General features: G+C 44.3%; 1 protein-coding gene across 3 annotated transcripts in view; it reads left to right on the top strand.

Annotated features, from left to right (window-relative positions):
• Window positions 1-19,313, top strand: part of GPR143 (G protein-coupled receptor 143) — a 65,189-nt gene that overhangs the window by 25,085 nt on the left and 20,791 nt on the right. For all 3 annotated transcript variants that reach the window (XM_029604370.1, XM_029604369.1, XM_029604367.1), the window contains 2 exons: window positions 11,607-11,716; window positions 15,714-15,822. In XM_029604370.1, coding sequence (XP_029460230.1) covers window positions 11,607-11,716; window positions 15,714-15,822 — 219 coding nt within the window. The remainder of the gene's footprint in view (window positions 1-11,606; window positions 11,717-15,713; window positions 15,823-19,313) is intronic.

Below are 19,313 nucleotides of genomic sequence, written 5' to 3' on the forward strand. Positions count from 1 at the left end.
TCAGAAATTCAGATTTTAGTAGGATGAAGCATTTTCCCACAGACAGCAATTTGCAGGGATATACAGTCGTGTATATAACCCCACTGTGTGACAATCACATCTGAAATGAAGTGAATAAGTTTTATTATTCCAAGGATATATGGACTGGATGCTAAAGTGAAGGGGCAAGTAGTGCATTGATCACACCAGAAATGTCCCTTCAACTCACTCACTGCATGTTGTTTGATTCGTATTGTTGAGAGGATGACATCTAAAAATCCCTCAAGTTTTTCTCCCTTTCTAGAAAGCAAACCAAGGAAATTCCTATGCTGAGAATTATGTATTTGCTTGGCTTAATGTGAAAACAGAAGCACAGAACAGATTTATTTTTTTCCTGGAAACAAAAAAAAAAAAGTCTTGATTAGTTTATAATGCTAATTTAATAAACCGCTTTGGCGTCCTTACTCGGAGAGCCTCTCTGAATGAATTTCAGCACCATAACTAGGGTTTGGGTCTTAAAATCAATCACCTTGCGATGGACAGCTTTACAGACTGTGTACAGCTGCAATCTTATCATGCAGAGTCTTAGCTAAAAGCTGTCAGAATGCAGTACATCATGTCAGCCTCTCATATAGTCAAGTGGCAAGTCTCCCGACAGAGGTCGGGGGCAGAGGGGACTGTGAGTTGGGATAAAGCTAGTTATTTGGTACAGTGATCCATGACACTTAGTGGTATACACGATGTATGGAACCCAACGGGCAGATGACAGCAAGGAGATAAAAGTATGCAGTATGGGGTTTTTATTATGGGGAAATGATTCCCATGTACATCAGCATCACGGTGTCCTCCGTTTGCATGTTGCACGGAAGAAAAAAATCCACTGTACCAGTGTAGTTATGTTTAGAAGAACGCATCTATGGAAAATTGGGATTTTTGCCAAACGGCATTTTCCCCCCCCACTCCTTATATTTGGCACAAAAAGTTGCTTAGCCCCTGCCAGTTTTGTACATGTCAGAAAAAGTCTTTGAAACTTATGAACGCAAATAAAATATTATCCGGTTCTGCATTAGAAATTTCTTAGAATTCTTTTTTCACCATATAATTCAAAACGGGGAGGGGTAGATAATTAAATGTAATGTGCTAGGTTGTTTATATTTGCAATTCTGCCCCCAGTTCTGGCTACTACACCCAATAAGGGGTAAGTGAACAGTTGAGAAGATACAATGGAAGGACAGACAAGACAAACAGGTGAATTTTCAAAGGAGTTTCACATGTTGTTGTAGCAAGTTTCAAAAGTCCTTTTCTCGCATTTAACATGCCCTTAAAGCGGGTAAAACTATTGACAATTCAATGGCATGTATTGTAGTGGATTTTTCAGAAGCCAACTTAAAGTGCCGTTACACATATAAAACCCAGTTTTAAGCGTGTAAATGCTTTTTGAAAATCAGGCCCGAAATCTGAAGCTAAGAAGGTAATCAGCAATGATGTTCCGGCAAACCATCCGGACATCGAGCTATTTTTAAAGGCATTTACCTGGGTAAAATGGCTTTTCTGAAAATGTCACCTCCTCCTCCAGCCTTCCTCTGTGGTGCGTGCCATTTAGCCGGGCTACAAAGGGGGTCTTCCCATTGGCCTGTTCTAGGTAGAGAAAGGAAAATGACCTTCCCTCGGCCACCTTCACAAAGGAGTAAGTGTTAACTAGTTTATACTGATTTACAGAGAGAAACAAGATGGGCAGTTTCTTTTTGGAAATTTGTATAAGATAACGCTCGTTAAAAAGCGTCCACGCAATACGCAACTACAGGAGCGGTGCAGAAATTGGCCCTCCCCTCCCCCACCAGCAGCACTTCCAAACCCATCTCAGAAGATGTTTCTTCACACAAAGGCATTTGTAATAAGCTCCCCGAAGACGTAATCCCTGCAAGGTCGGTAACTGCCTCAAAGAGTGGGAATGACTAATTTCTGCTAACAAATGCAATCACAGGACATTGGTACTGAGTTCTTAATGACAGACCTAATGGGCTATTTGCTGTCTTTCAGAGGGATCTACTGTATATTACAAAAATGACATTTATTGCACAGTAAAAAAAAAAAAATGAAATAAGCATGGCTTTTTAAACCTAGATATTTAAAAAAAAACAAAAAACAACAAACCAATGCTAAAATTACTGGAGGAGTAAGCACTGCACTCCCAATTTAAACAAGCTTAACCTTAATGTTAAGAGTGAGGTCATATAAGCCTGGCAAGCACTGCACTGGGTTTTCAAATGATGAGTCATATTGTAAATATAGTGCTGTGTGGCTTTGGGTTTCCCAGGAGTTGTCTTTTCTTTTCATGTGGTTACTGCATGTTGAGAAACTGCTTATGGATCTGAAAACATGTTCGTTCTTGAATCTGTGTCATTAGATGCAGCAGTGTTAACTGTCTGAAGACCGTATTGAGTCTCCAAGGTTATGTTCACTGTGCAGTAAATGTTCAAAATCTGGATTTTAAGGTTAAAGCTCACCTTTTTGGAGTTTATTTTATTTTTCTTGGGAATTTATCAGTATTACAACAAGAACATAAATGGCTCATCGGTTTTGCAGGTAAATCTTTTTGCTTTTGTAATAGACACTAATAAATTCCCAGGGAAAATAAAATAAAAACTGCAACTGAGGTCCTATATCACGAGTGCGGGTGGATAAGGGCAGTCTGTGGCATTTTGGAAAATGGCATCAACCATCCCGAAGATAGGAGGTGATCCAGGCCACCGCTGAGCCACCAATAAAGCTTCTGTGGGGGGAAGGGTCTGTTGTTGAGATAATGGGGAGGAAGGAGCGTGCTAGAGCATTATTCTTTGGAAGGGAGTATGGGGGAGCATGGGGAAGGGAGTCCTGCTACTGGGGGGGAGGGGCTTTGCATGGCATGGTGGGGGGGGAAGGGTGGAGCGTTGCGTGAGTTTTATTCAATTTTTTTCACTTCTGGGCTGGGTGGGGTCTCGCTAGATCCCCAGGGGGATTGACACTTTTGTGGTGGGGAAGGTGTTTGGCTGTCTTGGCCCTTTAAAATGTTGGCGACCTCGTGTGAGCCGGCAGCTGTTGCACGGCTCACACAGACTTTTTCCACGATTTAAAAAAGAACTCAGCAGTATCAGAGAGGGGAAAAATATCGCGGGACCATCCCTCCTGCAGTATTTCACCCTTCCTGTGATAAAATATTGTGGCTTGATTAATCCCCTATATTTGAAATGTGCTTGGTGATACTGAGTTAGTGTTAAGGGGTCAATTAAAAAAAAATTCTAAGTGCTTAAAATTTAGGCACTTAAGTCTAGAAAGCTTTTTGCCAAATTTAGGGCCATAAGTTTTCTGCTGAACATTGCATAAATGTAGGCTTGCAAGTTAGATGCCTAGTGCTGAAACTCAGTGCCTTAACATTTTGTCCAGCTGTCCATCCCTGGAGCTGCCTGCTTGTTTAGACTCATAAGTTTAGATGCCCAGTGAAAAAAGGACTTCTAAACTGAGGTGCTCAACCGTAGTCTGCTTCCAAAAGGGGCCATTTTAGGTGCCTCTGTGCCCTGAAAAGTGACCATTACATTGTTATGCATATTTCTAACTAGAATTAAACATTAGCTGATCGACTCCATTTTCTTTTAGGCAGGTTCCCTTTGCTCATTTGGGCTCCTTTGGGCTTACTGCCAGAATGGGGACTGGGATCTGAAGTCATGGGCATTCATTTGCAACTACACAGTGATTTTTTTTTCTCCCCTGTTTTAAATCCATTACAAAGCTCACCTAGTCAAGTCATTGCAACAACATTCCTTGACTGGCGGCCCTGTAGTCATAGCCCTAAACCCAGCCACTAGGTGTTGCTGTTAAGAGATGACTGGAACTCCCTCCTCGAGGGACTATGAACTCTGCTTCCACTGCATTCCCAGCCCTGGCCATCCCAGTAAGTGGACACAGGAATCCAGCCCTGGTCCACTGGACCAGGGCTGGATTCCTCATTACATTTCTAAATGAATACTAGTAGTTTCATTTCCAGTTTGAACACTAATTGCATATATATTCCTTTTCTCCTAATAACAACATAAGATTATTCAGTCAAATATGATATAATTAGAAAGCATATAGTACTGATTTAAGAAAAATCTTTGTTACTGAAAAATCAAATCAGATTGAGAAATGCTTGTATAGAAATCAATATTAAGTCGGTATATAACAATTATTAAATAAATAAATAAATAAAAAAAATACTGTGGAATCCTGGGGATCAGAATAGCAAAAGATCAGCACAGAGACAAGATAAGGTCAAGATTAGACAGAAACAACACTGCAAGTGAATTAAATTCTAAAGTGAGGAAAGAATACATGTAATTTCAATTTGCAATTTAAAATCCATCTTTTCAAATAAATGACCAAGCTGGATAACAAACACACAACCTAAAACTTAACATAAAAGATGCATTTCTGAATCACCAGAGTTGTCTAAAGTTTGACATCTGTAGCTTATACATGCACAATTGCATAAATAGGCGATGACAATTTAAGCCACTAATCTGTTGTATATAGAGGCGTGCATAAAAAATGAATGTTGAGCAATAAATATCTGGGGTGTGGGGATGGGGGAGAGTGGGGAGATAGAGACAAATATCTTGCTTAAACCACCGCATACATATTTGACCGATCATCGCACCTTTCATCTCTTGTGGCCTGGTTTGGCCTCCGTTGGAAACAGGATGCTGGGCTTGATGGACCCTTGGTCTGACCCAGCATGGCAATTTCTTATGTTCTTATGTATAACTCTAGTTAGGGGAGAGATCACTGAGGTCCTTCAAGGACCACACCATATCTGGTTTACAAGGTGACCAAAATATGCAAATTAACCTACTAGATCAAGAAGCCTGTGCAATAAATTTTAACATGCCAAACATAGCGTGCTATGCAGGAAGGCATTATCGTGTCTGTTAAAGTGGTCTGGGAAGAAGTTAGCGTGAGCACACTAAAATTAGCATCTCTGCAAATGAAGGAACATTAATTGCATCAGTAAGCATGGGATCTTCTTAGTGTTTAGGTAATTGCCAGGTTCTTGTGGCCTGGTTTGGCCTCTGTTGGAAACAGGATGCTGGGCTTGATGGACCCTTGGTCTGACCCAGCATGGCAATTTCTTATGTTCTTAAGTTTTACCAGGCACATGTAAATAGTGCGGTATGCTCTCCCTGGCTAAGGACCAAACCCTAATACCTGCTCTCACCTTCTCCCTGTAAACTTCCCTACCAGAGATTTCTCCTGGAACTCTCCCTGAGCTCAGAGCTATCATTAAGGGTCTCTGTATCTGCTTCTAGGAACAGTGTTTCCAGGCTGAAAGAAGGGATGACTTTAGAACGCAAAGCAACTATTGCAATTCCTGTACCAGGGACATTTAATTATAGTGGAGAACCCAAGGGGGTCCCTGCATAAACACGCACTCATGTCAGTTTTCGGCTCTCCTGGAACTCTGTTCTTTCACTTCCTCTCCTTGCCTCTCCTCTCACTACTGACAAACCAACCCCACGTGCCAGACTGACTTATATATACTTTAGAAGCAAGCAAGCAAGCAGGAGGAGCCCAAAGGCAAAGGGACAAGCATGCTCAGTTTTGCATGGTCACTGTTATGATTCTGCTCATGGCTAGGGCCGCAAGCAGCCTCTCACCTCCGTCTCCGACGCCGTCTTTATGCGGCTTGGAGCCGTTGTCATTCAGTTTTGCGGCCAAGAGACCGCTGACGTTGTCTCCATGCGGCCCGGAAGCCGCTGACATCCTTCTTGCCGTGCGGCGGCAGGGAGCCGCCACCATGCTTCCACGTGGCCTGGAGCCACCGTCGGCCCACCCATGTGGTCTGGAAGCCACCGACATCATCGTCGTCCTCCGCCTCCTTCCTCCGGCCTGGAAGCCGCCACTGGCACTGGGACCTGGTTTTGCAGCTTAGTGCCGCTCCTGCTCTACTAGCGGCATTTTGCCACTCTCCAGGGTCCTGCCCTAGGAGTGAGGCTGCGCCTCTCTCTGGTTCTTAAAGGGTCCACGGTAGGAGTAGTCCCGCGGCCTCTCCTGATGACGTCATCCTGGGTGTTCCTCTTCAGCCCTATAAGAAGGGCCTCTGTCAGTTCTTTGTTGCCTTTGCAAAGAGCCAGTCTGCTCCTGGACTTCTCATCATCTCAGCTTCTCCTAGGCACTTTGTTCTTTGTGGGGAATTCCTTGTCTTCATCGATGGTTCCATGTCCTGGTCTCTCGTCGGTTCCTGATGTCATTGCCTTGATGTTCTAGATGTCCTGTTTTCCATATGTCCTGATGCCCAGATGTTCCGTCTCTCAGCACCTCCTTTATGCTCTTGATTGAGTGTCCTGGGGGTTTGAATTCCTGATGTCCTGAAGTTCCAGACATCCCCTGATGTCCTTGTATCCAGATGTCCTTTTCTTCGGCAGCGCAAGCCTCCAGAAGACCCTTGCTTTTAATGTTCCGAGTCTTGAATCCTGAGTCTTGTATCCTGTTCCCGGTCTTCGGAGTGCCTTGTCTGCTTCTGTACTTGACCTAGATCCTGAGTCCTTGTCCTCGTCTAAGTATCCGAAGTCCTTGCCTGACTTTCCTGAGTCCACGTCTGAGCATCCTGCATCCGGGTTCTAAGCATCCTCATCTCGTCTGAGTTCCAAGTTCCAGTATCATCGCCTATCCTCAACCTCTGTCCGTCCTGTTGCATCTGCCATTCCCAAGCAGCAGGTCCAAAAGGGCTATAGAGTGGCCAAAGGGCTACCCCAGAAACCAACATTGTGTTGTGGGGTCTCTTTGATGCGTTCAGGTTCGGCAGAGGTCAGGGCTTCTGGTCTTCAGGCTGTGCTTGGCATCTCGCCTGCCTCGGCACTTCCCCGGAGTCCCTCTGCGGTCGCGCCATGGTCCAAGGGTACACTACTTCTCCAGAATTGGGACCACTTCCCAGCTAATTAGCTTCTTCTCAGGAAATAACATGGTCATAATATTTAGTCTGCATTTTTGCGTTCCTGTGCTCAGTAATACCATGCACATGCTAAATGTTTGCATTGCTCATTACGTGGCATTTTCACATGCATGTTAAATTTTGACCAACTCGCACGCTAAACTTTTTTTTAGCGCAAGTTTTCTTGCATAAGCCCCCAACTGTATGCAAAGATAAGGGAGGAATACTCATTGGAGGTGTCTTGATTTGCAGCCCGTGAGGACTGTAAGTGCTACAGATGAAGAATGGGCTGAAATTGAAAAGAACAGAAATGTGAGGCCACAGCCAACAAAAACACTTTTTTTTTTTTTTTTTCAAAAATTAAACCTCAAATTGGATTGCTCTCCTGGACTAGGTGTGCTGGGGGGGGGGGGGGAGGGTTAGCTGAAAAAATCCTTAATATTCTGTTGTATTCAAAGTGTCTTCCTTCATGCTACAGCCATCTGAATTTATCCAGCTAACAGTCCCTGCCCCCACTCCACTCCCCCCCCACAAGAGATGTATAAATGTGGTATGTTGTTAAGTACATACATAGGTTTTGAGCAGAAGTGGAAGGGCATAACCTCGACCCTGTATTGGCGAGGCAAAGTTTTGAATACAATGCTATGTTTTAGGTTTACCAATGCACGTAGCAATTTACCTGCATAAATCGGTCATTCTGAAAATTGACCCCACCTAGCCCAGCTAAAAGTAGTGATGGGCTTCTACGGTGGGCGTCCTTTTAGCCAGGATAAAAAGAGGGCTTCCTGTGGCTGAGTTTAGGTTGCAAGCAGGTTTTGGTTTACCCCTTGCTCGGCTGCCTGCACAAATGGGAGATGCAAAGTACTTGCACCCTTTATACATGTGCACTTCACACGGAGGGTAATTTCCAGTAGTTTATGAAAATACCACCTATCTCTGCCCCGAAAGTCCGTGCGCATATATGTAATGCCGGAAACCGCATGCGTTCTCTATCCATTTTATAAAAGCACCTGCATATATGTTACAAGCAAAATCATTTTAACACGTGGGTGTAATAAGCCTGAATTATACTCGGAGGCATGCATTTTATAAAGAATGCGTGCACTTTGCTTCTGAAAATCCTTATTTGTGCGCTTGCAATCGCCGGTTCGTCCAGATCCTCCAGCACTTATCCCAGACCTCCCACCCAAAACCAGCAGGCCAAGGATAAGTGCGATTTCAGTTGTGCAAGTCCATTAGCAGGTGTGGAAATGTAGGGGCACATTTGATGGCTATGCACGCGTGCAACTTACAAACTAGCAATTTGTGTGCGAATTTCCGACCCTGCCCCAGAAAGCCCCTAAAGCACCCCTTTTAATATTTGTGCAGGTCACCACTGCTATGCGCAAGCTTACACAAATAACTTCCAGTTTTCCATGTTTCATGTTTTGAAAATGTGCCCCTGGAAGTGTCCATTTACTTTACAACTAGGAAGCCTATTGAAAATTGCCCTCAGAAAAGCTAGTGTTGAGAGAGAGAGTCTGCATGCTTTGGAAGATTAAGCCATATTTAGATCCAAATAAGTTTCGTACAGTGCTCCAGGTCCTGATCATTACTGTCTCTAGCAGCAGTTTCCACTGAGCCTCAGTTAAGACGAATGCATCCCAGTGGCATATGAGGTCACTCAGTTATAACTGTGTTTGTCTGATGTGTACGAGTCTGTTCTTTATATTTGAATCTTACCTTGAGGTGTATAAGGAAAGGCGAGCCATCGTTGAAATAAATAGTTCCCCAGTGGTATTGGGTTCACCAGTCCAGTAAGTCAAGCTGGGACTACAGCACCAGAAGTGAGAGATGCATGCATTAACAAGTTTGCTTCTGCCTGAGGCCCGTGTTGCAGAACGAATGTTCGTGTTGTGTATCCCATACCACTGTTCATTGCTGAGGAAGGTTTAATTTTGGAACCCAAACATTGGACAGAAAATGAGCTAAATGGCATCTTTTTGATATTTTGGGAGTGCCTAGTTCCTAACTTTTCAGAGTTTGAATTGTGCTCTTGCTTGAGATGTTGCATTTTGATGCATAGGCACCCACTTTTCTTGTACATTTTTTTTTTCTTGGCTATCTTTGAGGTTTTGAATAGCGCGTCAAGGAATACATATTTACTCAACATTTTTCAACTCAAAAGGCCCGATTTACTAAGGCTTTTCTCCCATTTTCTTTCTATGGGAAAAATGCTTAGTAAATGAGGCCGCCGGGTTAGACAAACACTTCTGAGGTGATTGAAATCAGTCTGTCTGTCTGTCCAGAGACTTGATAACTTTCTTCAGTGTAGACTGATCAAGATCAAAATATGGGGGTGAAAGTCCATCATTGAGCTGAATTTACCCTATTGAAAATGCCTGCAACATATAGCGTACGGTTGATAAGCACTGGACAATTTTATGCGTGTTCATTTTTTCACTTCCTTCCTTATTAAGCAATGTGCCCTGATGTGATTTTTTATTGCATTAATTTATTTAAAACACATTTAAATTCTGCCAGTCTAAAAAGTACTCAGCTGAAACACCATGAATACAAACATATAACTAAGGCTTCTGATTTTCAGTTAAAACAAAAAAAAATGATAAAACACTCCCGATGGGGATATTGGGTTTTCCAATTTTAACCGGAAAAACTCAAACAATAGTCCTACCTAAAGGTTCTCCAATAACATTATCTGGCTACTGAAGGGGTACCCCTTTTTGGCTGAAGCAGCTGGATGACATCATAGGAGTAGGCTTGAAGAGAGGCCTGACAGGGCTGTGGTGGACCCCATCCCACTACAGCCCAAAGAAAAACCTACCGGAGCAATAGCAGACCTCATCCCACCAAGGCCCAAAGGGAGGCCTAGCAGGGCTGTAGTGGATCCTGTTCCACTGCAGCCCAAAGGGGAGCTCAGTGGGGCTTGCAGCAGACCCATCCAGCTGAGGCCCATAGAGAGGCTCAGCAGGGCCTCATTGGACCCCCATCCCACTGGGGCCCAAAGAAAAGCACAATGGGGCCTATACCACCATGACCCAAACAGAGGAGGAGGTCCTGTGAGCTTGTGTGCATGTGAGTGAAAGCCTGCATGTATGAGAGCCTTTGTGCGTGTGTTTCTGAGAATCTGTGTGCATTTGTGTGTGTGAGAGAGCCTGAATGTGTGTATGTGTGAGAGAGAGAAAACCTATGTGTGAGTGTATCTGAAGGAGAAGGCGTGTGTGTTTGCATGGGTGTGTATATGAGAGAGGGAGTGTGTGAGAGAATGAAATTGTGTGTGAGTGAGGATATATAACCTGCCAGCAGTCCTGAAGCCCCCATGCATACAGCCTGCCACCAGCTTCAGTCTGCCACCCCCTACCATCCCACTGCCATCCTCTCCAGCCACACCCTGCTACTCCATCTAGCCACACATATATGCACTTCCTGCCACTCCATATCCCCACCCTTACTGCCATTCTCCTTAGCCACATACATACCCCCTCTGCCATCCTCACCTTAGCCACATAGACACATGCAACAGCATATAAATATTTTAAGATAAATTGATATGCACCTTAATAAATTGAATTTATCTAAAAAATGCAAAAATTTTTAACTTGCTCAGTGAACACCTCAAACACCTATTTTTAATATCTACCAACTACTTCTAATTGCCTGATAAATAAACCCTTAAATTTGCAATTCATAAACCCCTAGGATCAGAAGCCTTACATATAATCTTTAACATAATATTTGTACAAACAAACCATAAAAATAGAACACACTAACAACTACATAAAACTTTGCTGAAATAATATATTTAGTTCTTAGATTTTGCTTTCTCGTTTAAAAATAAAAAATCCAAGCGCTTCAGGTTCAGATGCTTTGAAGCACCCATACAATGGTGTCACCTGTGGAAGTTTCTAACCTCCATAATGGTGCAGCTGCACTCAGCATGGCAAACAGAGGTGCATATAATCGTAGGACGTAAACCAGCCTGTTCCTTGCAGGCATCCAGTATCATGGCAAAACAGAGGGAACAACAGGGATCCTAAGTCTGCTTGCTTCTCATATTGTCTCCTTGCAAAAATAACCCAGGGTGATTCTGTGAAAAAATGGTATGTCTCCAGTTGATTAACTGGCCCTGGGTCTTTGTTCTTTAAGAAGATCTGTGGTCTTCGGAGGCTCTCTCATTCTTTGCCTAGATGAGCAATGTGATTTTTTCTTTTGCTCAGAATGGGACCGATGTAATAAGCGGCGCTGAAGCTGCTGCAGGTTTGTGTGCGTTTTCCCACGCAAAGCCCTATATGGAGATGTAATAAAGGTTTGTGCGTGGGAAAAAAGCCCTTACGAATGTGATTATGGACCCGCAGTTTTTCCTGTGCAAATGCATGCTAACGGCATGCAAAGGAGGCGATTAGCTAATCATAGGTACGTGCGCGGATTTCTGCACGCAAATCATTTTGCATAAATTTTTTTTTTTATATCCCGCGGAAGCGTCCGCGTCAGCCGCACACAGTGATCAAAACCCGCGCTCATAACTAGCGCCTGTTTTGCCACGGGTCTTATTACATTGGTCCCAATAAATGGTCCCCTACCACTCCCGATGCAGGGAAGCAATATGTAGCTAATGTCAGCATGCATACATTTTCTTGTATTTTTTCGATCAGCCCTCTAATTTATGTAATTCTTATTTTCTTAGTTGTGAAGATGGACTGGAGCATGCAATTCCACATTATGTAACAACCTATGCACCACTTCTGCTAGTTTTGATGGTCAATCCAATTCTGTTTAGCAGGACAGTCAAAGCAGGTAAGAACCCATATAGGACGACTTCTTGAGCAAGCAGGAGCAATCATAAAAATCCTGTTTGAAAGACATGATTGCTGGGAAAAACAACTTTTTTAAATTTATCAACAATGAAGCATAAAGATGGACAAAGGAAATGTGCATTGCTAATTCGGAATGATCAAATACCCAAAGAATAATTTACCTAGTGTCTGTTGGAACATAAAAATAAATCAATATTAATGTCTTTGTTAAATTTAATAGAGATGAATGTCTCAAGTTTTGGCCTGTAGTACCTGAATGTAATCCACTGTGAAACGGAATATAAATCAAATAAATAATTAGAACACAAGACTGACTAAACCAACAGAAGCCACAGTGCTATTAAGACTTGCCTGCATAATGGGGTAGATTTTAAAAAATAGCGCGATCGCGTACTTTTGTTGGCGCACCAGGCGCCAACAAAAGTACGCTGGATTTTATAAGATACGTGTGTATCTTATAAAATCCGGGATCGGCGTGCGCAAGGCTGCCGATTTTGGGCAGCCTGCGTGCTCCGAGCCGCACAGTCTGCCTCCGTTCCCTCCGAGGCCGCTCCGAAATCGGAGCGGCCTCGGAGGGAACTTTCTTTCGCCCTCCCCTCACCTTCCCCTCCCTTCCCCTACCTAACCCACCCCCTGGCCCTATCTAAACCCCCCCCCCACCTTTATCCATGGATTTACGCCTGCCAGAGGCAGACGTAAATCCGCGCGCACCAGCGGGCTGCTGGCACGCCAAGACTCGACCCGGGGGCTGTTCCGGAGGGTGCGGCCACGCCCCTGGAACGCCCCCGGGCCAGCGCCACACCCCCAGGCCCGCCCCCCAAACGCCGCGTCATTCGGCGACACGCCCCGACACGCCCCTTTCAGGAAGCCCCGGGACTTCCTCGCATCCCGGGGCTCTGCGCGTGCCGGCGGCCTATGCAAAATAGGCGTGCTGGCGCGCGCGGGGGTTTTAAAATCCGCCCCAATGTTCTTTCCACTTAGCAGGTGATTGTCTATTACGTGCCCGCGGCAGGACTTGGGTTTATGCTGATAGGGGTTAGCAGTTGAGGAGTGCTTCACCTCCTGCGCTCGCGTCCTTCATGTAAAACATGCATCTTTCATTCACTGCTAATGCCAAAGAGGCGTCTTCAAAGTGTCTAGTGTCCTGGCTTCCTTTCATTTCCCCCCTCTAGCTGTGGTCCAGTGAACTGCAGCTGATATTTTGTTCATCCCAAAGCTACTCGTGTTTTACAAGTGATTAAAAAAGGCAACTTTTAGAAAGATCTATTTACCTAGCCATGGAGTTAGGCAGCTAGATCCCTTGTTTCAGGGGAGATAGTCAAGTCAAATAATTAAAATAAATTGCCCTAATCTACATATAGGTGTTCCCAGGGGCGCAAGGGTCAGGGAGAGAAATCTGCATGTGCACAGTGAATATATCAATATATGCATGTGGTTCTTCCCACCTAACCCCATCCACAGTACACAGGTCCCACGTATCTTATGCACTTCTTCAAAGAGAAACTACCCAGGAGCTTTACCACTATGCCTCTGAGAAAATTGCCACGAAAATGCTTTTTCATCTTAAACTGTAATTTTCCACTAAGAAAATGCCGACTCTGACACACTATTAGAACATTCCAGCATTTGAATTCAATAAGGAAACATCCATTTCTGTGTAACTCTCTCATGCCTATCTTTGAGCAGGATATTTGGCAGATGAAATTTAAAGTGGACAAATGCAAAGTGATGCACGTAGGAAAGAGTAACCCAAATGATAGCTACTCAGTGCAAGATTCTATGTTGGGAGCCACCATCCAGGAAAAGGATCTAGGCGTCATCGTGAATAATATGTTGAAATCTTCTGCTCAGTGTACAGCAGCAGCCAAGAAAGCAAATAGAATGCTAGAGATTATTAGGAAAGAAATGGAGAATAAACAGAGAGAATATCAGAATGTCTCTATATCGCTCCCAGGTGAGACTACATCTAGAGTACTGTGTGCAGTTGTGGTTGCTGCATTTGAAAAATAATATAGCTGAAGTGGAAAAGGTACAGAGAACGACGATCAAAAATGTTAAAGGAGATGGAATGGCTTCCCTAGGAGGAAAGGCTAAAGAGTTTACAGTTATTAATCTAGGAGAAGAGACGGCTGAGGGGGGATATGATAGAGGTCTGGTTTCGAGCTGGGGGGGTGGGACAGGTGGGGAAGGGAACGGGGAAAGCCAGCTGGTCTCCCCGAGGGCTCAGTGTGCGCAATGTGCACTAGTGTGCACCCTCTTGCGCGCCAACCCCTGATTTTATAACATGTGTGCAACTGCACGCACATGTTATAAAATCGGGCGTACATTTGTGCGTGCTTATGTTTTAAAATCTGCCCCTTGGGGAATAGCCACTGTTATTACTGGCATCAGTAGCATGGGATCTACTTAATGTTTGGGTTCTTGCCAAGAACTTGTAGCATGGATTGGCCACTGTTGGAAACAGGATGCTGGGCTTGATGGACCCTTGGTCTGACCCAGTATGGTAATTTCTTATACTTCCTGAAATTAGTAAGCACATTTAAAACAAACCTGAGAAAATTCTTTTCAACTTCATGCATAATTAAGCTCTGGAATTTATTGACAGAGAACGAGGTAAAGGCAGCTAGTGTAACTATTAGGATTCACTGCTCGCGGAAGGTCCCACGAGCCGAAGGGACTTACCCTGACACTGCCAGCAGGTGGCAGTGGGGTTGTGGCAGGACAGCACCAGGCTCCCCTCACACGGCATGGGATGCTGCCGTTACTGCCGCTCCTCCCTAGGCATGTGCGCAGCTGACCATGCACTAGTTAGAGTCCATAGCAGGAACATATGGTGGTTCCCAACAATGAAATCAGCACCTCAGCCCCATATAATGGCTTTTCCAGTCTTCCCTTCTCTGCCTTAGTAAAGGGTCTCCTGCTAGCGGAGTGTGTTACAGTGTTCCCACCTTACCTTCCAGTCCAGCCTGGACTTCTAGCCCAGTCTGTCTTCCTAGTTGTCTCACCCAGGGTCTTCTATGTGTCCATGATCACCCATGCCTTGTCACTCCAGATCTTGACCTCTTGTGTGGCCATGTTTGTCTGCTGCCTGGATCTTGACTACTTGCCTGGACCCGACTACATTTGCTTGCCGCCTGGACCTGACTATTCTTGCCCGCTGCCTGCCCCGACCTTGGCTTTCCTTGCTGTATCTCTGGTGTGTCTCTGGGCTCTGCCTCCGCCTGTCCTGCCGGCTGCCAGAATCTAAGGGCTCAACCTATGGAGGAGGTGGTTGGGAAAAGTGGCGCTCCAGACTGTCCCACTAGAGGGCCCGTTCTCCAGCTGCCAGCATAGGCCTCGGGGGCTCGCCCTCGAGGCTACACTAACTGCACTGCAGCACTAAGGGCTCACACACCCCCTATCTCTTACAGTAATTGGGTTTAAAAAAGGTTTGGACAAGTTCTTGGAAAAGTCCGTACACTGTTATTAGCCAGATAGGCTTGGGAAAAGCAACTAGTTATCCCTGTACATTAGCAGCATGGGATCTAGCTACTGTTTGGTACTCGTGACCTGGATTGGCCACTGTTGGAAACAGGATACTGGGCTTGCTGGACTCCTAGTCTGACCCAGTATGGCAAGCCTTTTGTTCTTATGTAAGCAGGCTATGATGGTAGATAATTACCAGGCCCATCAAATCTGCCCATGATCCTTTCCTATTCCAGTAGCACAGATCTACTTGACCTCCTAGTTTTACTTTCATTTCCTCTCAAATAAGGAGTCTACTTATCCCAGGTTTTTCTGAATTCTATAACTGTCTTTGCCTCCAATGCTAAGAGTCCGTTCTCTGTAATCACCACCCTTTCGGTGAAAAAAATATTTCTTTGTATGCGATGTGCACCATGAGCTCATGTTTCAGTATGGCCCATACCTTGCAGAGTGACGTTTATTCTTGTAAATTGGGACCGTAAACACTGATGGATCTATTCTGTGCATTTCAGTTGCCTCACTTCTCAAAGGAAGACAAGGAATCTATACAGAGAACGAAAGACGGCTTGGAACTGAAATTCAAATTCGCTTCTTCAAGATCATGCTAGTCTTCTTTCTTTGGTAACTTGGATTTTCATATTTAAAAATATGAGAGCAGACCGTGCCACCAATTAAAACCTGCTTCAGTATCTTTGTAAGCATAAACTGATTGTAGATGTATAAATACTGTATTAGAGGCATGCACTTGCATTTTTTTTTTCATTTCATTTTCTTTTTAATTGTTGTTCATATTTTTCATTTCATTTATGGTTTATTTCATTTATTTGAAACAAAATAAAATGGGTGGAAACCTGCACCCTTCTCCCTCCTCTTCCTGCCAAATCCTCTCCTTTTGCCAAAAAGGCACAGTGCTGGAGCCCCAAAACCTGAAGCGGTGTCCCCACTCTCCGGCCTCATCTTATCCCATCCACAGGATCCATGTGGGTAGGAGTGATCCTCGGGCGTTTCCCGCTCTGCCAGGAAAGTGTTTAAAAATCACGCCGGCCTTCAAGCCAACCAGAGCCATTTTTACTTTAAACTGTTTATTAAGAAAAGGCAAATATAAACATGAAGCATGCTGAGCAATGTATAAACGACAGTTAATGAAACTGTCACAAATTTTGTGTCTTATTTACCCCCTCCCACCACAGCCCGCCCGATATGTCATAAACAAAAGGGACAGCAAACCCGCACCCATCAAGGGAGACGTCTCTAAAACCTCCCCCTAATCCCACCCCCTTCATGTCAGGAGTGTTAAAGCACCAGACGCAGATTCCTTTCCTAATACCACACTGGGGCTCGTGTAATATAACAGCAGAACATGAGGGCGCGTAGAGCCTACGGGTAATTAATTACTTCACTCCTCGCCCTTGGTTCCAGATTTCAACGAATTGTGACTTGATCCTAAACGATTTTCCATCGGCGTTAAATCATGCATTTTATTCCTCCAGAACAAAAGGAGGGTGCCAATTTCTCACACCACACAAAGAAAATGGATTTTTTTTCCCCAATCAAGCAGGCTTTTTTTTTAATCAGCAGGCACTTTTCCCTTTCCCTGAATCTGAAAAGTTGCTGATGTATCAAAAAGAACGCCCTCAGGGACAAAACACACCCCTTGTCCCACCAAAGAAGATAAATATTTACAAATCTTCTCCCCAAAAAGATTGTATCACTGGACAAAACCAAAACCAGTGTCCTAGCATATCCTGGGTTTGATGGCACTTCAAACATAGCTCTGAGTCTAAAACACCCAGATAGGAGGCAGGTACGCCCACTGTAACAGTTTATACTGTATCTCTCTGAGGTTTGCTTCCTCCAGCAGTTCAGGGATGCGCTTACAGGAAAGAGAGAGGCTTAAACTGCCCGAATAAGCTGGGAATTCAGTTTTCCATTTGGCTAGCAACAAATTTCCTGAAAACAAAGGCCCCAGTTTCGAAGATGTGAAATTCCAGCCCTACTGCGAATCTCGATTTGAAAAAACTCCTCTACCTGATCTACAAAGGCATCCTGTAAATTAAGGCCCTTCCACAATGAGATATAATGATGCAACTGGAGATATGCAAAAAAAACAAAACAACAGGCTGAAGATTAAATTGGTTTTGTAATTCAGGGTAAGCTAACTCGTACCATGTGAATCCACCACTTGCAATACAGAGTGCGCAGCCCAGTGTGTAAAGGTATCTGACTGTATGCCCTGCAAAAAACCTATGTTGTCCCTAATGGGAAAATAAACCAATTCCCATCGGTCATGCCCCAACCTGATGCAGAGATAGGACCATGCCTTCTTCAAAGAGGCGATTAAAAGATTCTTGCACATGTCCCATGGCAATTGAGCCAGTTTTGCATGCAATATATAGCAAAATTGCAAAGGTGCCACCACTTCCTGCTCCAGGTCTACAGGAGTAAAATGAGTGTTTCAGTCTTTGACATGGCATAATAAGCATGCCATATTATACTCCTCTATATCTGAGGTACCCAAACCCCCTTGCCACCAAGCACCTAGCATTCTAGCTACTGATATTCTTGCCTTTTTGCCTCGCCACACAAAACAAGATACCATAGTGTAGACCAGTTTTATGTCCTGTTTTTATAACATTAACCGCACTGTTTGCAAGATATGCAACCACGGTGACCGAAGAAGCATTTTGAACAAGTTCACTCTATTAGTCACTGAAAGAAGCAGGTTATTCCATGCCAAGATTTCAAATTTCTCACCAATGGCGAAACATTCAGGTCATAGAGCTTGGTAAGGTCTATTGGTATCTGAACCCCAAGTTAACGAAAAGCATCACCGGCCCACTCAAAGGGGAACTCCACTCCCCACAATATCCTGACCTGAGCAGGAAATGCCAAAGCCTCCAATTTGTTTAAAAAGTTTCAATCCAGAAAAGGAACCAAAAGTGGAGAACTCTCCTATCAAGGCAGTAATCCAACTGGGTTACTAAGGTGCACATCAAATCATCCACAAAAGCTGCTATCTTGAACATATTATTGCCGACTTAGATGCTAGAGATACTTATATTTTGCTGGATAGATCTCAAGAGAGGCTCTAGTGATAAAATAAATAAAAGAGGTGAAAGAGGGCACCTTGATGCATGCCACGCTGCAAGGAGAACTCTTGACATAAAAAAGATAGTCCTATGCCACACTGTCAAAGGCCTTTTCAGCATCAAAACTAACCAGCAAAGAGGGGACTACATGTGCTGTACTCCATTCTATAGAGCCCAGTACCTTCCGCACATTTAAGACCGAATGCCGCCCAAGTACAAATCCCACCTGATGTTCTGCTACCAAATCCGGAATTAATATAGCCAGATGGTCTGCAAAACTCTTAGCCAACAATTTCACGTCAAAAGTCAACAGTGAAATGGGACTATACGATTCTGGCAACAGAGGACCCTTTTCCTTCTTAGGTATAAGGGTAATCAGGGCTTGTATTGTAGGGAAAATGCTGTGTCTCAATAAGATGTGCATACATAAGAAGCAAAGGCAGGGACACCTTCTCTACTAGAATCCTATAAAATTCCGCTCCATACCCATCAGGCCCTGGAGAATTGTAATAAGGAGCGCTCTTGATGCTGTACTGGATTTCCTCCAATCCAAATGGGGCATTCAGTTTATTTAGTTGTGCATCAGTGAGCCGAGAGAGCTGAAGCTTCTGAAAACAACGGTCTCTTGGCAGTGAGATCTCCAAGGTGTCTTGAATATAATTGTTGAAAATACTCCAAGAAAAGTTTTTGCAAGGCATCCAGAGAATTGACTATATTGTGCCCTTTATCATGTGCTGCAGCAATATATTTAGCTCCAAGCTTGTGCTTAACCAGAGCAGCCAACAATTTCTCAGATTTGTTCCCAACCAGCGCCATTTTTAAATACCTACCCAGCAAAGTATAAGAAGCAATCCAGTGGGAGCACTGAAAGGAGAGGATCACCTTGGTGGTGGCTGAAAGGAATCTGTAAAGGGGTGGGGTGAGGGCGGTCCAGGGCGGGGGCATGGTCAGAGGCCTCCATAGGGCCTCTAGGCCGTGGGATCGTGCACTGGCACTTGGCCGGCGCGCGCAGCCTACACCTGC

Source organism: Rhinatrema bivittatum, chromosome 5 (genome assembly GCF_901001135.1).
Source record: "Rhinatrema bivittatum chromosome 5, aRhiBiv1.1, whole genome shotgun sequence".
Classification (NCBI taxonomy): domain Eukaryota; kingdom Metazoa; phylum Chordata; class Amphibia; order Gymnophiona; family Rhinatrematidae; genus Rhinatrema; species Rhinatrema bivittatum.